The 12,170-nt window shown below is 38.2% G+C and overlaps 1 protein-coding gene across 1 annotated transcript in view; it reads right to left on the bottom strand.

Moving 5' to 3' along the window:
• Positions 1-5,330: 5,330 nt before the first annotated feature.
• LOC118764674 (organic cation transporter protein-like) overlaps positions 5,331-12,170 on the bottom strand; it is a 429,478-nt gene continuing 422,638 nt past the window's right edge. Inside the window, exons 3-4 of the mRNA XM_036505679.1 lie at positions 6,046-6,149; positions 5,331-5,358 (exon numbers count right to left, since the gene is read on the bottom strand). Of these exons, the coding sequence (XP_036361572.1) occupies positions 5,331-5,358; positions 6,046-6,149 (132 nt within the window). The remainder of the gene's footprint in view (positions 5,359-6,045; positions 6,150-12,170) is intronic.

Genomic DNA, 12,170 nt, shown 5'->3' with positions numbered 1-12,170 from the left:
AGGCGATGGCCTCTTGGTGCTAATCAACGGCAGCATTTGTCCTATTTATCTGGACTACCATGTTAGCTTGGCGATAACTATTTATATATATATACACACACACACACACACACACACGACAAAGAACAATTTTTGCCTCTTTTTATGGAGACAAAAGGGTTTTTAAGACTGCAAAAGAGTGCTCAAATGAAATTGAGACAGATTAAAAATTTAAAAAACATTGATTAGAGTACAGCCATCAAATTCGAGTCGATGACTTTATATAACACCATGCTTCATATATAAATATAACCATAACCTTCAACATATAAAGAATACATATATAAAAAAAAAACACAAAAGGTAATATATATATATAAGCATATAAAAATACAGATAACTGCCTATCACAAAGTTACACAATTGAATAAAAATTCTAAAGTGTGTCAAGCAACAAAACGTCTAAATAAAATATAAATAAGCTAAATTTTTTTATTCCCCTGAATTAAAAATATGTCAAAAAAGTTCATTTCATTAAAACCATTGGTAGGCTGGAGTTAAATTTTTTTAGTTAATTGATATTTTTATTTAGGTTTTTAGTTGTATGACATGCTTTAGAATTTTTACAATTCTATAATTGTATAAACCTTCTTGATAGGCCGTTCTATATATTCGTATTTTTATTTGCATATATATTTTTTACCTTCTGTGTGTTTTTTTATATATGTATTCCTTTTAAATCCATGTTTGTTCTCTAACCAATGTTTTTCTCTATATATACATATTTTCAACTAACGGTTTTTCCAATGACCGGTTAAAATGCAATGAACAAAATTCAGTATAAAATCATCTTATTATAAAATCGAAGAAAACCTTACATCAAAAATAGCTTATAAAGAAGGAAAGAGTCTAAATACCCAGGGTCAATAATTATTTGTAAAATATTAATCAATACATTAAAAGTCATATCTGTTAAAAAAAATTTAGACTTTTTCCTTCTTTATAAGCTATTTTTGATGTAAGGTTTTCTTCGATTTTATAATAAGATGATTTTATACTGAATTTTGTTCATTGCATGTAACCGGTCATTGGAAAAACCGTTAGTTGAAAAGACCAATGAAACAAAACCATTTTTAAATGTGTATCTATCAAACTAATTGTATGTTTGCTTATAACCTTATCTTTGTTCCACTCTAAACAAAACTGTCTGACAAATGGGAACGTGAAACTCTGAGTAACAGTTTTTGTGATATTTTTGCTGCTTTTTAATAAAGCATATTACTCTACCTCTGGTATTCGAGCACTATTTTTTCCACCTTGTTTCGCATTTATGTGCTTACTCTGGTACGTATTATATATATATGTATATATAGAGAAAAACATTGGTTAGAGAACAAACATGGATTTAAAAGGAATACATATATAAAAAAACACACAGAAGGTAAAAAATATATATGCAAATAAAAATACGAATATATAGAACGGCCTATCAAGAAGGTTTATACAATTCTTGTTGGGTTACATATACATTTAGCAGTATATGCACATACCAAACCATCTATAATATACATATATACACTAAAACATACACATGTACATAGCTACATACATATACAAGCATATATAGGCAAGACATAAATATATATACAAATGCATATATATATATATATATATTATATATATATATTCAAAATAAGCAACAAGAATGACTCCGGAGTCATTCTTGTTGCTTATTTTGATTATAATCACCCCACGGATTTTTATGGATAACACCATACAGAATTCTGGTGCATCTAAATTAAGTACCATATTCATTTGAATCTAAATTTTTGCTGAACTTATATATATATATATATACAAATGCATACACATGCACACATTTTCTAGCAGAGATGCCCGGCATTGCTCAGGATTAAAATGGAAATAGCTTGTATATAACATATTACAGTTATGTTGAAACAGGTGATATGGGAGAATGCAGCATTAACAACAAAACATTTGTGGAGTAAATGCCGGGCTAATCCGACTCAGTAACATGCTATGCGACCGTTTGGAGTATTTCAGACCCTAACCTGTTATGGAAAACTGGAGATGGGGGTTATGTGATTTTTGAACGCACCGAAATTTGCAGCAGTCAGCACTATGTCTAGCATCACCCATCATCTGAAATTTTAACACCTTCTTCAGGTTTGTTACCCTACATCACTCATAAAGTCAATTTGGAGGAACTGTGGTTGTTCATTTGTGGGTAAGAGGGAACCAATGAGGTGATAGACCTGCCCTTGAACTTTGACGTCGATGTAAATTCATGTTTATCTATCTTCTTAGATGTACCAAACGATGTCATTTGAAATACAGAGTTGTATTGTCTGATATTGTTCAGAAAATCCTTTCACTGGAGTGAAGTGCCTTCTAGAAGATTCATAAGAGTAGTGCTGGCAATGTTACCTGACCGCCTGAGCAACACATACCATTTGTTCCATTTGAAAATTTTAAAGCTCTACATAAACGACAATTTGTGCTCAGCACACCAATTTGGACAGAGTTATCATTTTTATAAGAATGGGATGGATCTTGAGAAAATCTCATCTCTCTTCAAACTTTTGCCTTCGGTTTTCTACAATCCTCCTTGCTTTATACTTGTTTCTGGAGAGATTACATCTTTTCTGTGTTTCTCCCGCTCATTCCATAAAAATTTATTTGAAGAGAGCAGAAATTGAAAGAAGAGAAAGCGAAAAGGACAGAGAAAGAAAGTAAAAGATGTATGTACGTCTATATGAAATGGACAGGTGTGTGCGCGTGTGTGTGTGTGTGTGTGTGTGAAAGAGAGAGAGAGAGAAAGAGAGTGACAAAGAAAGATAGAGTGAGTGAGTGAAGGTGTGTGTCGTGATGATTGATGTCTTTTAAGGTACACACACATATACAGAATGTGACGTCATCGTATAACATGTTTATGAAAGTTGATTTATGGAAAAGATTATAATGTTAAATTTTTGAAATGCAAATATGTGAATGGAAATTACGTTTAATTTGAGCTTTAAAATTATCTCGCATTACAATTTGAGCTTTAAAATTATCTCGCATTACAATAGAGACATAATATCGAAATAATGTAAGATATAAGAGATTGTTATGGGTTTGCATTAGGCAAGAAGTTGGAAATTCTTTTGGCCCATGACACTGCATTGACCTTCGCTTTTGTATTTGACGACTAAGTATTTTATTTCGATTTTATGTATATGTGTATGTATGAGTCAATGAGGGAGACCTCTACATGGTAGCTAGACCTGGTAGAAATAGCAGCCAAATCTCCCTCAAAACACCCTACTGTCTTAATCCGACAATTCTGACTATTATGTAGTTTGAATGAGAAACTGTAACTAAAGATTAAGATTATTAACCCCAAAAAGGTTATGCGTTTTAATAGCAATCAATTTTTTCTCTTTTTTGCGTAGTTTTTTCCTGTCGGCTGTAAAGGTGAAAAGGGTTAAGTTGGACGGTGTTAAGTAGTGGAGATGTTGGGTGATTGTATGTGGTGGTTACTTTTGATTGTTTCATCTCAATTACGATAATTGATTGTTAACGAATCTTAACAGTGTGTATATACAACTTCAAGTGGAATCGGACATCAAAAGAGAGACAGAGAGAGGAAAGAAGAGAGACACTATAGCGACGGTTTTGGCTAACTGTCATCCTGTACTACCCTTTTTAGTAGTGAAATGGTATGTGCTGGCTGTCTGAGTAAACTCATTGCTTTTAATGGCGGAAAATATAGGACAAAAAGATTACAAAAATAGAAATTTTCACTTTGAAACTAACAATTTTGAAAATCTTTTTAGATTACGGAATGCCCTGCTCTCTCATGTAGCCTTGTTTAAAATTTCAGTGCGGTCAGATGAACAATACTCGAGTTATAAGCGCACAAACAGACAGAACGGAATTTATATATTTGATATATGTACACACACATGCACCCGCTTTAAAATCTCCTGGCATATGCTTATACAAGTTAGTTGTTATAGGCGAAAGAAAGAGAAGTAAAAAAAAAAAAAATCAGAGACTATTAAGTATGGGAAAAATAAAAGAAGAGAAACAGAGAACTAGTGAGAGAGAGGGGGAAATAGATAGGGGCAGAGAGCGCTATATAATGACACCCGAAAGTAACCAACAACATTTGGAGACTTCATATGGCTTGTGTAAGAAACACACACAAAATTACATCTATATTTGCATAAGCATAAATATACATACATATATACACACATATGGATACGCAAACAAAGATTCAAAAATATGTACGCAAATACATACTCACATATAAAAATATACACACATATACATAGACATGCATATATGTATGCATATATATATATATATATATATATATATATATATTATATATATATATATATATATAATACACACAAACACACACACACACATATATATGCCTCGTCCCAGGGTCTCAAGGGCCCATACCTCCCACACTCTCAGGGTTGGCACTCTCAACGTTGGCACACTGAAATGAAGGCCTGGTGAGATTGTTGAGATGCTTGAATGGAGATTTGTCGATATGTGCTGCATCCAAGAAGTAAGATGGAGGGGAGGTTCCGCTAGGTTTCCTACAGGCAAAGAACACACGTACAATATTGTCTGGGCAGGGAACACTGACGGGGTCGGGGGCGTGGGTATACTTCTTGCGGAGAAATGGGTGGATAAGGTGATCGAGGTAGTCAGAGTATGCGACAGAATACTTAAGATTAGATTAGTGCTTCATCATGGGTTAGCAACCATTATCTCAGCCGGGGCTACCGGATGGGCAGAAAGACCGATTCTATGACACCCTACTGCAGACTACCTTGTTGACGAATGACAGGGACCTTCTCTTTGTGGCTGGTGATTTCAATGGACATGTTGGACAACATGCAGGGGGCTTCCATGGCGTACATGGAGGCTATGGTTTTGGTTCCCGCAATGAGGAGGGAAACAGACTGCTGGAGTTCTGCGATGCAAATGATCTCATGGTTTGCAATACCAACTTCAGGAAACCTGCCAAGTGGATGCCCAGAAGACAACCAGCATGGAGGAGAAGGGTCTGGAAGCTTAAAGATCCTGCGAATGGACAGGGATTTAGAGACATATTACTTGAAGCGTAATAATACATATACATACCTACAATACACACACATAAATATATAGAGACATATCTACATCATAACGTATATATGCAAACAATTTTTTAAAAATAGTGTTCGGTGTGCATAATTTTGTAAAATAATGAAATTGTACATTAATTTGGTGTAACATAATTAAATACGTGAGTAAAACTAAAACTAAAACGAAAACTAAAACTAAAAATAAACCTCGGCAAAGCTTAAGCTTAAAATAAAAAATTTAAATATTTGAATTTTAAATTTTAGAGTCTGAGAGTAAAGGGTGGCTATGAGAGAAATCCAGGTGAGCTGATATGGAGACAGGGATGCAGACAGACACCAAGGCAGCTTTACCTGTATCACTAGCTCTCTTTCTCTGTGTGTGTGCGTATGAATGTATATATATATATATACAAATGTGTGTCCATATTTGTGTATATATTTAAACTATTCGTCCCAGATCTGATCTGCGATAGAAGCACCTGTCAGGGTCCCAGATATGGTTTAATTAGCATGTAAATCACTGGGAATGAAGGACCCCTACTTCTTGTCAGAACTTCCTCTTAGGCAAAGGTAAACTTGTATAAAAAAGCATTGAAGTGCAGTTGGCTTCTGGTCATCTCAGCCTCTGTTGTGCCTCTGGTTTTATGGCAGTTTGCTCAGAAAAGTGGTTCTTCTCAAACCAAATCCATGCACAGGAACTTCTTGGATTCTCAGAACGTTTGCAAGGAAGTTTTGAACTTATGAAGTGGTCATGCTCGGTCATGAGTTAACATCCACAACCATATATACAGATTCATGCACTACACACACACACACACACGCACAAACATATATATAAAATATGCAAAAATGCAAAATGTAGTGCAAGCACTAAACACACCAGCATGCAGATACGACACACAGAACTTACCTGTCTGATAAAATTCCACAGCTGACCATGGCCAAAATGCTGCCCATGAAGTAAAACGTAAAGGTGTGCCTTGCCAGAATCGCTTTATCGCAAACGAGATTTAGCTGCAATGAGAAATAGGAAAACTATTTAATGTATACATTTTATAATTTTGATAATAATAATTTTATGCTTTGGAAATGTAGAAACAGTGTTTCTTGGAGACCCCTTTCATAGTGTGTATTCAAAGGTCTTTGTTGTAGGAACAACGGTCATGTGACACTCCCAGAATCGATTGTATAATAGGGAAGGAGCCACTGTCAAAGGGACCACTGTTCATTGGCTCGGGAACAGTGCGAGTACACCTAGTAAAATTTAGTGGTGCAGGGGCAAAGAAAACGCTTTAAACGATCTCCTAAAAAGCTTCATCACCAAAACGAATGAGCATAAAATCATTTTTGGGTTAATTTCAAAAATTATCTTTCATGATTGAATGTATCCGAATTGACTGATGTACAAATATAATAATAATAATAATAATAATAATAATAATAATAATAATAATAATAATAAATATTATTATAACTGAGTTTGTTTCAATATTAAGATTGAAAAAAGATTGAATTCATTTTATAAAATATTTTGGACCTGGGTTTGCACCCCTAAGCAAATTCCATTCCTGCAGTTATGTCACTGTTGGATGTTAATCCAGAATCTTTTGTGTGGAGGGACTTTGTTGTAAAGATTGTTTTCAAGAATTAGTCTCAGAATCTATTCTGACCCAGGAGTTATATTGGAAATATTATCAATAACCATTGCCAGAACACTTCACGCTATGGCGACAATGTCTTGGAACCACAATCAATATCCTGTCCCAACATACATTGCATCATAGAGATGTACTTTTGTAGAAAACTCTATCAATAAAACTCCAGAACGTATTCCATTTTCTTCACTCTTTCACCCTCCATATACTCAGATATCTCCCTGGATAAGATGGTGTCTATACCCAGATATCTCTCTGGATAAGATGGTGTCTATACCCAGATATCACCCTGGATAAGATGATGTCTATACCCAGATATCTCCCTGTATAAGATGGTATCTATCTTTGTCCTCGACCTTGTCAACCTTGGATCTTGTAGGAATTATCCTAAACCCATTCTGCCAGTTGCCATGGTTTTCATCAACTCCTTTGGTATTAGGCATAACCCTGCAACCTTCCATTTCCACTTTGATGCCAATTGATGACACCTTCAGGTCCCAACTGTCCCTTATTCTATGATTTCTCTTGTTCAGGCATGAATTGTTGACCTTGGTAATTGATGGGATTTTGAAGGATGGCAGAGATTTCAGAGCTGTGTAAAAGAGCTCTCCTGATTGTTAATTAGTAATAAAGTGACTGGTGGTTCCAGACAGTAAGAAATAGAATTTTTCAACCATCTTCTCTTCGTCTTGCATCATGGAACTTGATTTGGTTGGTTGTAAGTCTTTCTTGGTAAAGTATGTCTTGCAATCGTCACCAACTGTTTGGGACTAATGTCACCAATGTCAGCTATAAATACTCTTACTGGGGGCTGTCCAACCCCTGGCTTAGATGAGGATCTCCCTTATTTCGCCTTCGTCCACTTGGTAACTATATTTATGGCAAGGGCTAACAGGAGAAGAAGCTGATGCTTGTCTGATGATTTAACTCCGAAGCGATCAACAGTCAGAAATTCCTGAAGAAATCAAAGATCGGGTGGACACATAGTGATGGTGTAGTGTACATTCGGTTTTGCTTTTACACATGCATGCAGACACATGCGCATATATGAATAAGATCTTACGACTGAATTGAAAATAGAATTTAGGAGCAATGTATATAACAAAGATCTTAGTACAACATAACAACCTTAGCTAATTTATTTACATTGATATCCCAGCCTAATTGTTTAAGCTCTCCTCATTGGATACTTAACATATACACACAAATACTACATTCATAGTTCCCGACATTTGCGTTTCTATGTGTACATGTGGCAGTGATATTGCATTGGTGTGTACATCTAATATTAAGCTTCTCATGATGGTTGTATACATGTACAATAATTGAATGCTGTGACCATGAAAAATCTTTCTTGCATGGTTCTGTAGGTGCAGGCATGGCTGTGTGGTAAGAATTTTGCTTCCCAAGCACATAGTTCTGGGTTCAGTTCCATTGCATGGCCCCTTGTGTAAGTGTCATCTATTGCTTCAGGTCAACAAAAGTCTTGTGAGGGGATTCGGCTGACGGACACTGAAAGACACTTGTCATATATATGTGTGTATATATGTGTGTATATATGTGTGTGTGTGCATGTATGTGTGTGTGTGTATGTGTGTGTGTGTATGTGTGTGTGTGTATGTGTGTGAGGCGCAATGGCTCAGTAGTTAGGGCAGTAGACTCGCGGTCATAGGATTGCAGTTTCAATTCCCAGACCGGGTGTTGTGAGTGTTTATTGAGCAAAAACCCCTAAACCTCCATGAGGCTCCAGCAAGGGGTGGTGGCAAACCCTGCTGTACTCTTTCGCCACAACTTTCTCTCACTCTTTCTTCCTGTTTCTGTTGTACCTATATTTCAAAGGGCCAGCCTTATCACACTTTGTGTCATGCTGAATCTACCCAAGAACTACCTCAAGGGTACTCGTGTCTGTGGATTGCTCAGCCACTTGCACGTTAATTTCATGAGCAGGCTGTTCTGTTGATCAGTTCAACTGGAACCCTTGTCATAACCAACAAAGTTCCAGACAAAGCCATTAGAGCAAAGGAACAGGCCTGGAAAGCCTGGAGGGATGGGGGTAGCAGGGAACTGTACCAGATAGCCAAAAGGGAGGCTGGTTGGCAGGTATACATATCCAAGGGTGAAGCAGAAAAGAAGAAGTTTGCCAATGTCCAGCGACGTGAGGATCAAAGAACTGTGGTATTTCGGATTGCAAGACAGTGTTTGAGAGAAAATTGTAATGTCACAGGAGAGAAATGCGTCCGCATGGATGATGGTGCACTTGCTTTCAATGTTTCTGAAAAGAAAGAGACTTGGAGAAGCCATTATGAGAGACTGCTGAATGTGGAGAATGAATGGGAGGAGGAGAGCCTGCCAAATATTGACCCAGTAGAGGGACCAGCTATCCCAATAGACAGCTCCCTAGTAGATAAAGCAATTAAGGGTATGAAGCCAGGAAAAGTCCCCGGCCCATCAGGAATCACTGCTGAAATGCTTAAAACATCTGGTGGTGTGGGCTATGGCCTAGTCACCTGCATTGTAAACCAGGTAGTTCATAATGAAGTCATACCCAATGACTGGCGTAGCAGCACCATAGTCAAGTGCTACAAGGGTAAAGGTGATGCTCTAGATAGAAATAACTACAGGGGTGCCAAACTGCTGGATCAGGTGATGAAGGTCATGGAGAGGGTCAGAGCCTATCTGATTAGGGAGATAGTCTGCCTAGATGAGATGCAGTTCGGTTTTGTGCCGGATAGAAGCACCACTGATGCCATATTCCTGGTTCGACAACTGCAGGAGAAATACCTAGCTAAAGATAAGCCCCTCAACATAGATTTCGTGGACTTGGAGAAAGCCTTTGACAGGGTCCCCCGGTCCCTTATCTGGTGGGCGATGCGGAAACTGGGGATTGATGAATGGTTAATAAGGGCTGTACAGAGCCTATACAGAGAAGCCGTCAGCAAGGTTAAGATTGGCAACGAGTATAGTGAAAAATTCCGGGTAGAAGCAAGGGTCCACCAAGGTTCTGCGCTCAGTCCCATTTTATTCATCACTAGCAGAATTGCCCGGCGATGCTCGGGGCTGAGTTGCTTGAAAGTACTGTTAATGATTGCACTGAATTATGATTATTAAGGCAAATATTGATATAAGTTTACGGCGAATGAATATATTTGTAAGTGTATAGAAAGCCGTGTAAAAGGGTTCCTACCCACTCGTAGAATGGTGTAAGAATTGAATGCGAGGTTGCCTTGAAAAGAGCCATGTTATTGTTCTCATAATTGTAAGAATTTGATAGTCGTGGAAGGCGGTGTAAAACGTTCGCAGGTGAATAGGGTCTCTTCGTTTTCCACGAACGGCAGCGCATGTGCTGTTACAAAACTTCATGATGTGTCAAAAGAGAATGGATGCCCTATGTAGGCAAGAGGGGAATGAAGCATGGGTAAGTAAATATGGGTAATTTATAAAATATAGAACAATAGCATCTACTCACCATATGTCAGACAGGCAAGACTGTAGTGGTGCTGAATAGATGAATCACAACACAGTGGTAGAGATGTTTTCATTGATGGGCGTTATGATTAAATTTGTTGTTGTATAAAATGATCTGTTGCTTAGTTTCCAAAGTGTATGTTGCGATCGTGTTGTCGCTTATGTAAACTTTAACAGTGAGAGTGTAGATGTAGGGGGTAGATGTGTCATGTAAGTTGGATATAGAAGATGAGGCTGGTGGTTTGATGATGAATGGATAGAAATAGAGGTGAGCGAAGGACAGGTGTTTGTTAAGTGTGAATTAATGTCATGAAACGCCTAAAAATGTAAATGCCATCATAAAAGAGGGTCGTATGTAAGTGAAATACTAACGTGTTCGAAAATGATGAAATGTAGTAATCCTATAAAACCTCCTTGTACACAATGTTTTTTTGTTTTTCGTTGAGGAACGAATGCGAAAGCATCACTGTTGCTGCCGACACGCGAGCAGGCAACATAAAGCTTACCCTGAGAGAAACATGGCTCTCCCAAATGTATTCCCGCCACAGACAGTGTTTGACTCTGCGCTTTGTTAATTGACATTGCGAAACATGGCTTTACTGGGAACTGGGACCTCCGAAATATGAAAGGTAGGTCTACTCCTGATGGGAAAAGATGCATCCTAGGTATGAGCACAACGTTGCCTCGACCGCACCCTGTGATAATGGTGGTTTCAATCGGATTGGGAGATAAGGACTTAACGATCAAACGTGTGCCATTGCATTGTTTTGGGGGAACCAAATTTCTAATGAGCATTATAGGGGCACCAACTTTAAGTTTGAGAATGTATGGTGGTAGTCCGGGGAGGGGGGCTCAAAGGAATTGAGTACCTCTATTGGATAGTTGATGACGTCCTCTGGGTCAAGAGTTGTATCGATAGACTTATATACATAGACATTCCCAGGAATGAGTTTTAGCATTTCATCATTAATATGGTGAACAGTTTTATTCCTCGGGGCCAGAATAGCCCTTTGGCCAATCCAATCCATATTCTGGTAATTAGCTTGTAGATCTGGGAACACTGCATCTCTGAGATCAGAAGGCGTTTTAACAATGGTACAAATGGAATCGATGGCAATATTACCATTTTCATCCCCTGGTATTTTGCCTTCGCCAAGTGCAAGGAGGGTGTGAGAAAATGCTGCAGATGTGATATCACGTTGCATATGAGCACGCATATTGGTGTGAAGTTTGAGAGTCTTCACCAGTGGCCACAATGTGGATGACTTAAGACACGCACTTACTGCATCAGCTCTAGTCCCTTTGGGAATAACGGGAAGTGCTTATCGGAAGTCCCCTGAAAGAAGAAGTGTTATACCTCCCATGGGAGCTGAAGAGTGTTTGATGTCTCTGAGAGATCTATCTAGTGCCTCAAGAGCACCTCTGTGGCCATCGTGCATTCATCCCAAACGATAAGCTTGCATCGTCTGAAGACTTCTGCCTGATCGGATCTGTTACTGATGTTGCAAGTTGGTGTCTCAGTCTTCGCTAAGTCAAGCGGGAGCTTGAAAGTGGAGTGAGCTGTTCTGCCGCCTGGCAACAAAGTAGCCGCAATTCCAGATGATGCCACAGCTGGGGCAATGCCTTGTGTTCGCCTAATCTCTGCCAGTATCAATTTGTTGACAAAAGTTTTCCCAGTGCCCCCAGGAATGTCCAGGAAAAAATCCCCCCAGCTTTGGCCCGGACTGAATTAACAACGGAGTTGTAAGCGAACTTCTGTTCTGGAAGGAGCTTTGGCTATTTGTCGGCTATGTACTCGGCAAGCTCGTCAACATTAAAACATGTCTCACGCAGCAAATGTGAAGACAGAGTGTTTGTGCCTTCCCGGTTTGTTGAAGGTAGGCCATAGACCGGCAAGGCAAAACCGCCCATATCA

The sequence above is a fragment of the Octopus sinensis genome, linkage group LG9 (genome assembly GCF_006345805.1).
Source record: "Octopus sinensis linkage group LG9, ASM634580v1, whole genome shotgun sequence".
Taxonomy (NCBI): domain Eukaryota; kingdom Metazoa; phylum Mollusca; class Cephalopoda; order Octopoda; family Octopodidae; genus Octopus; species Octopus sinensis.
Note: the sequence above shows the minus strand (reverse complement) of the source record. Positions and strands in the feature narration are given on the sequence as shown.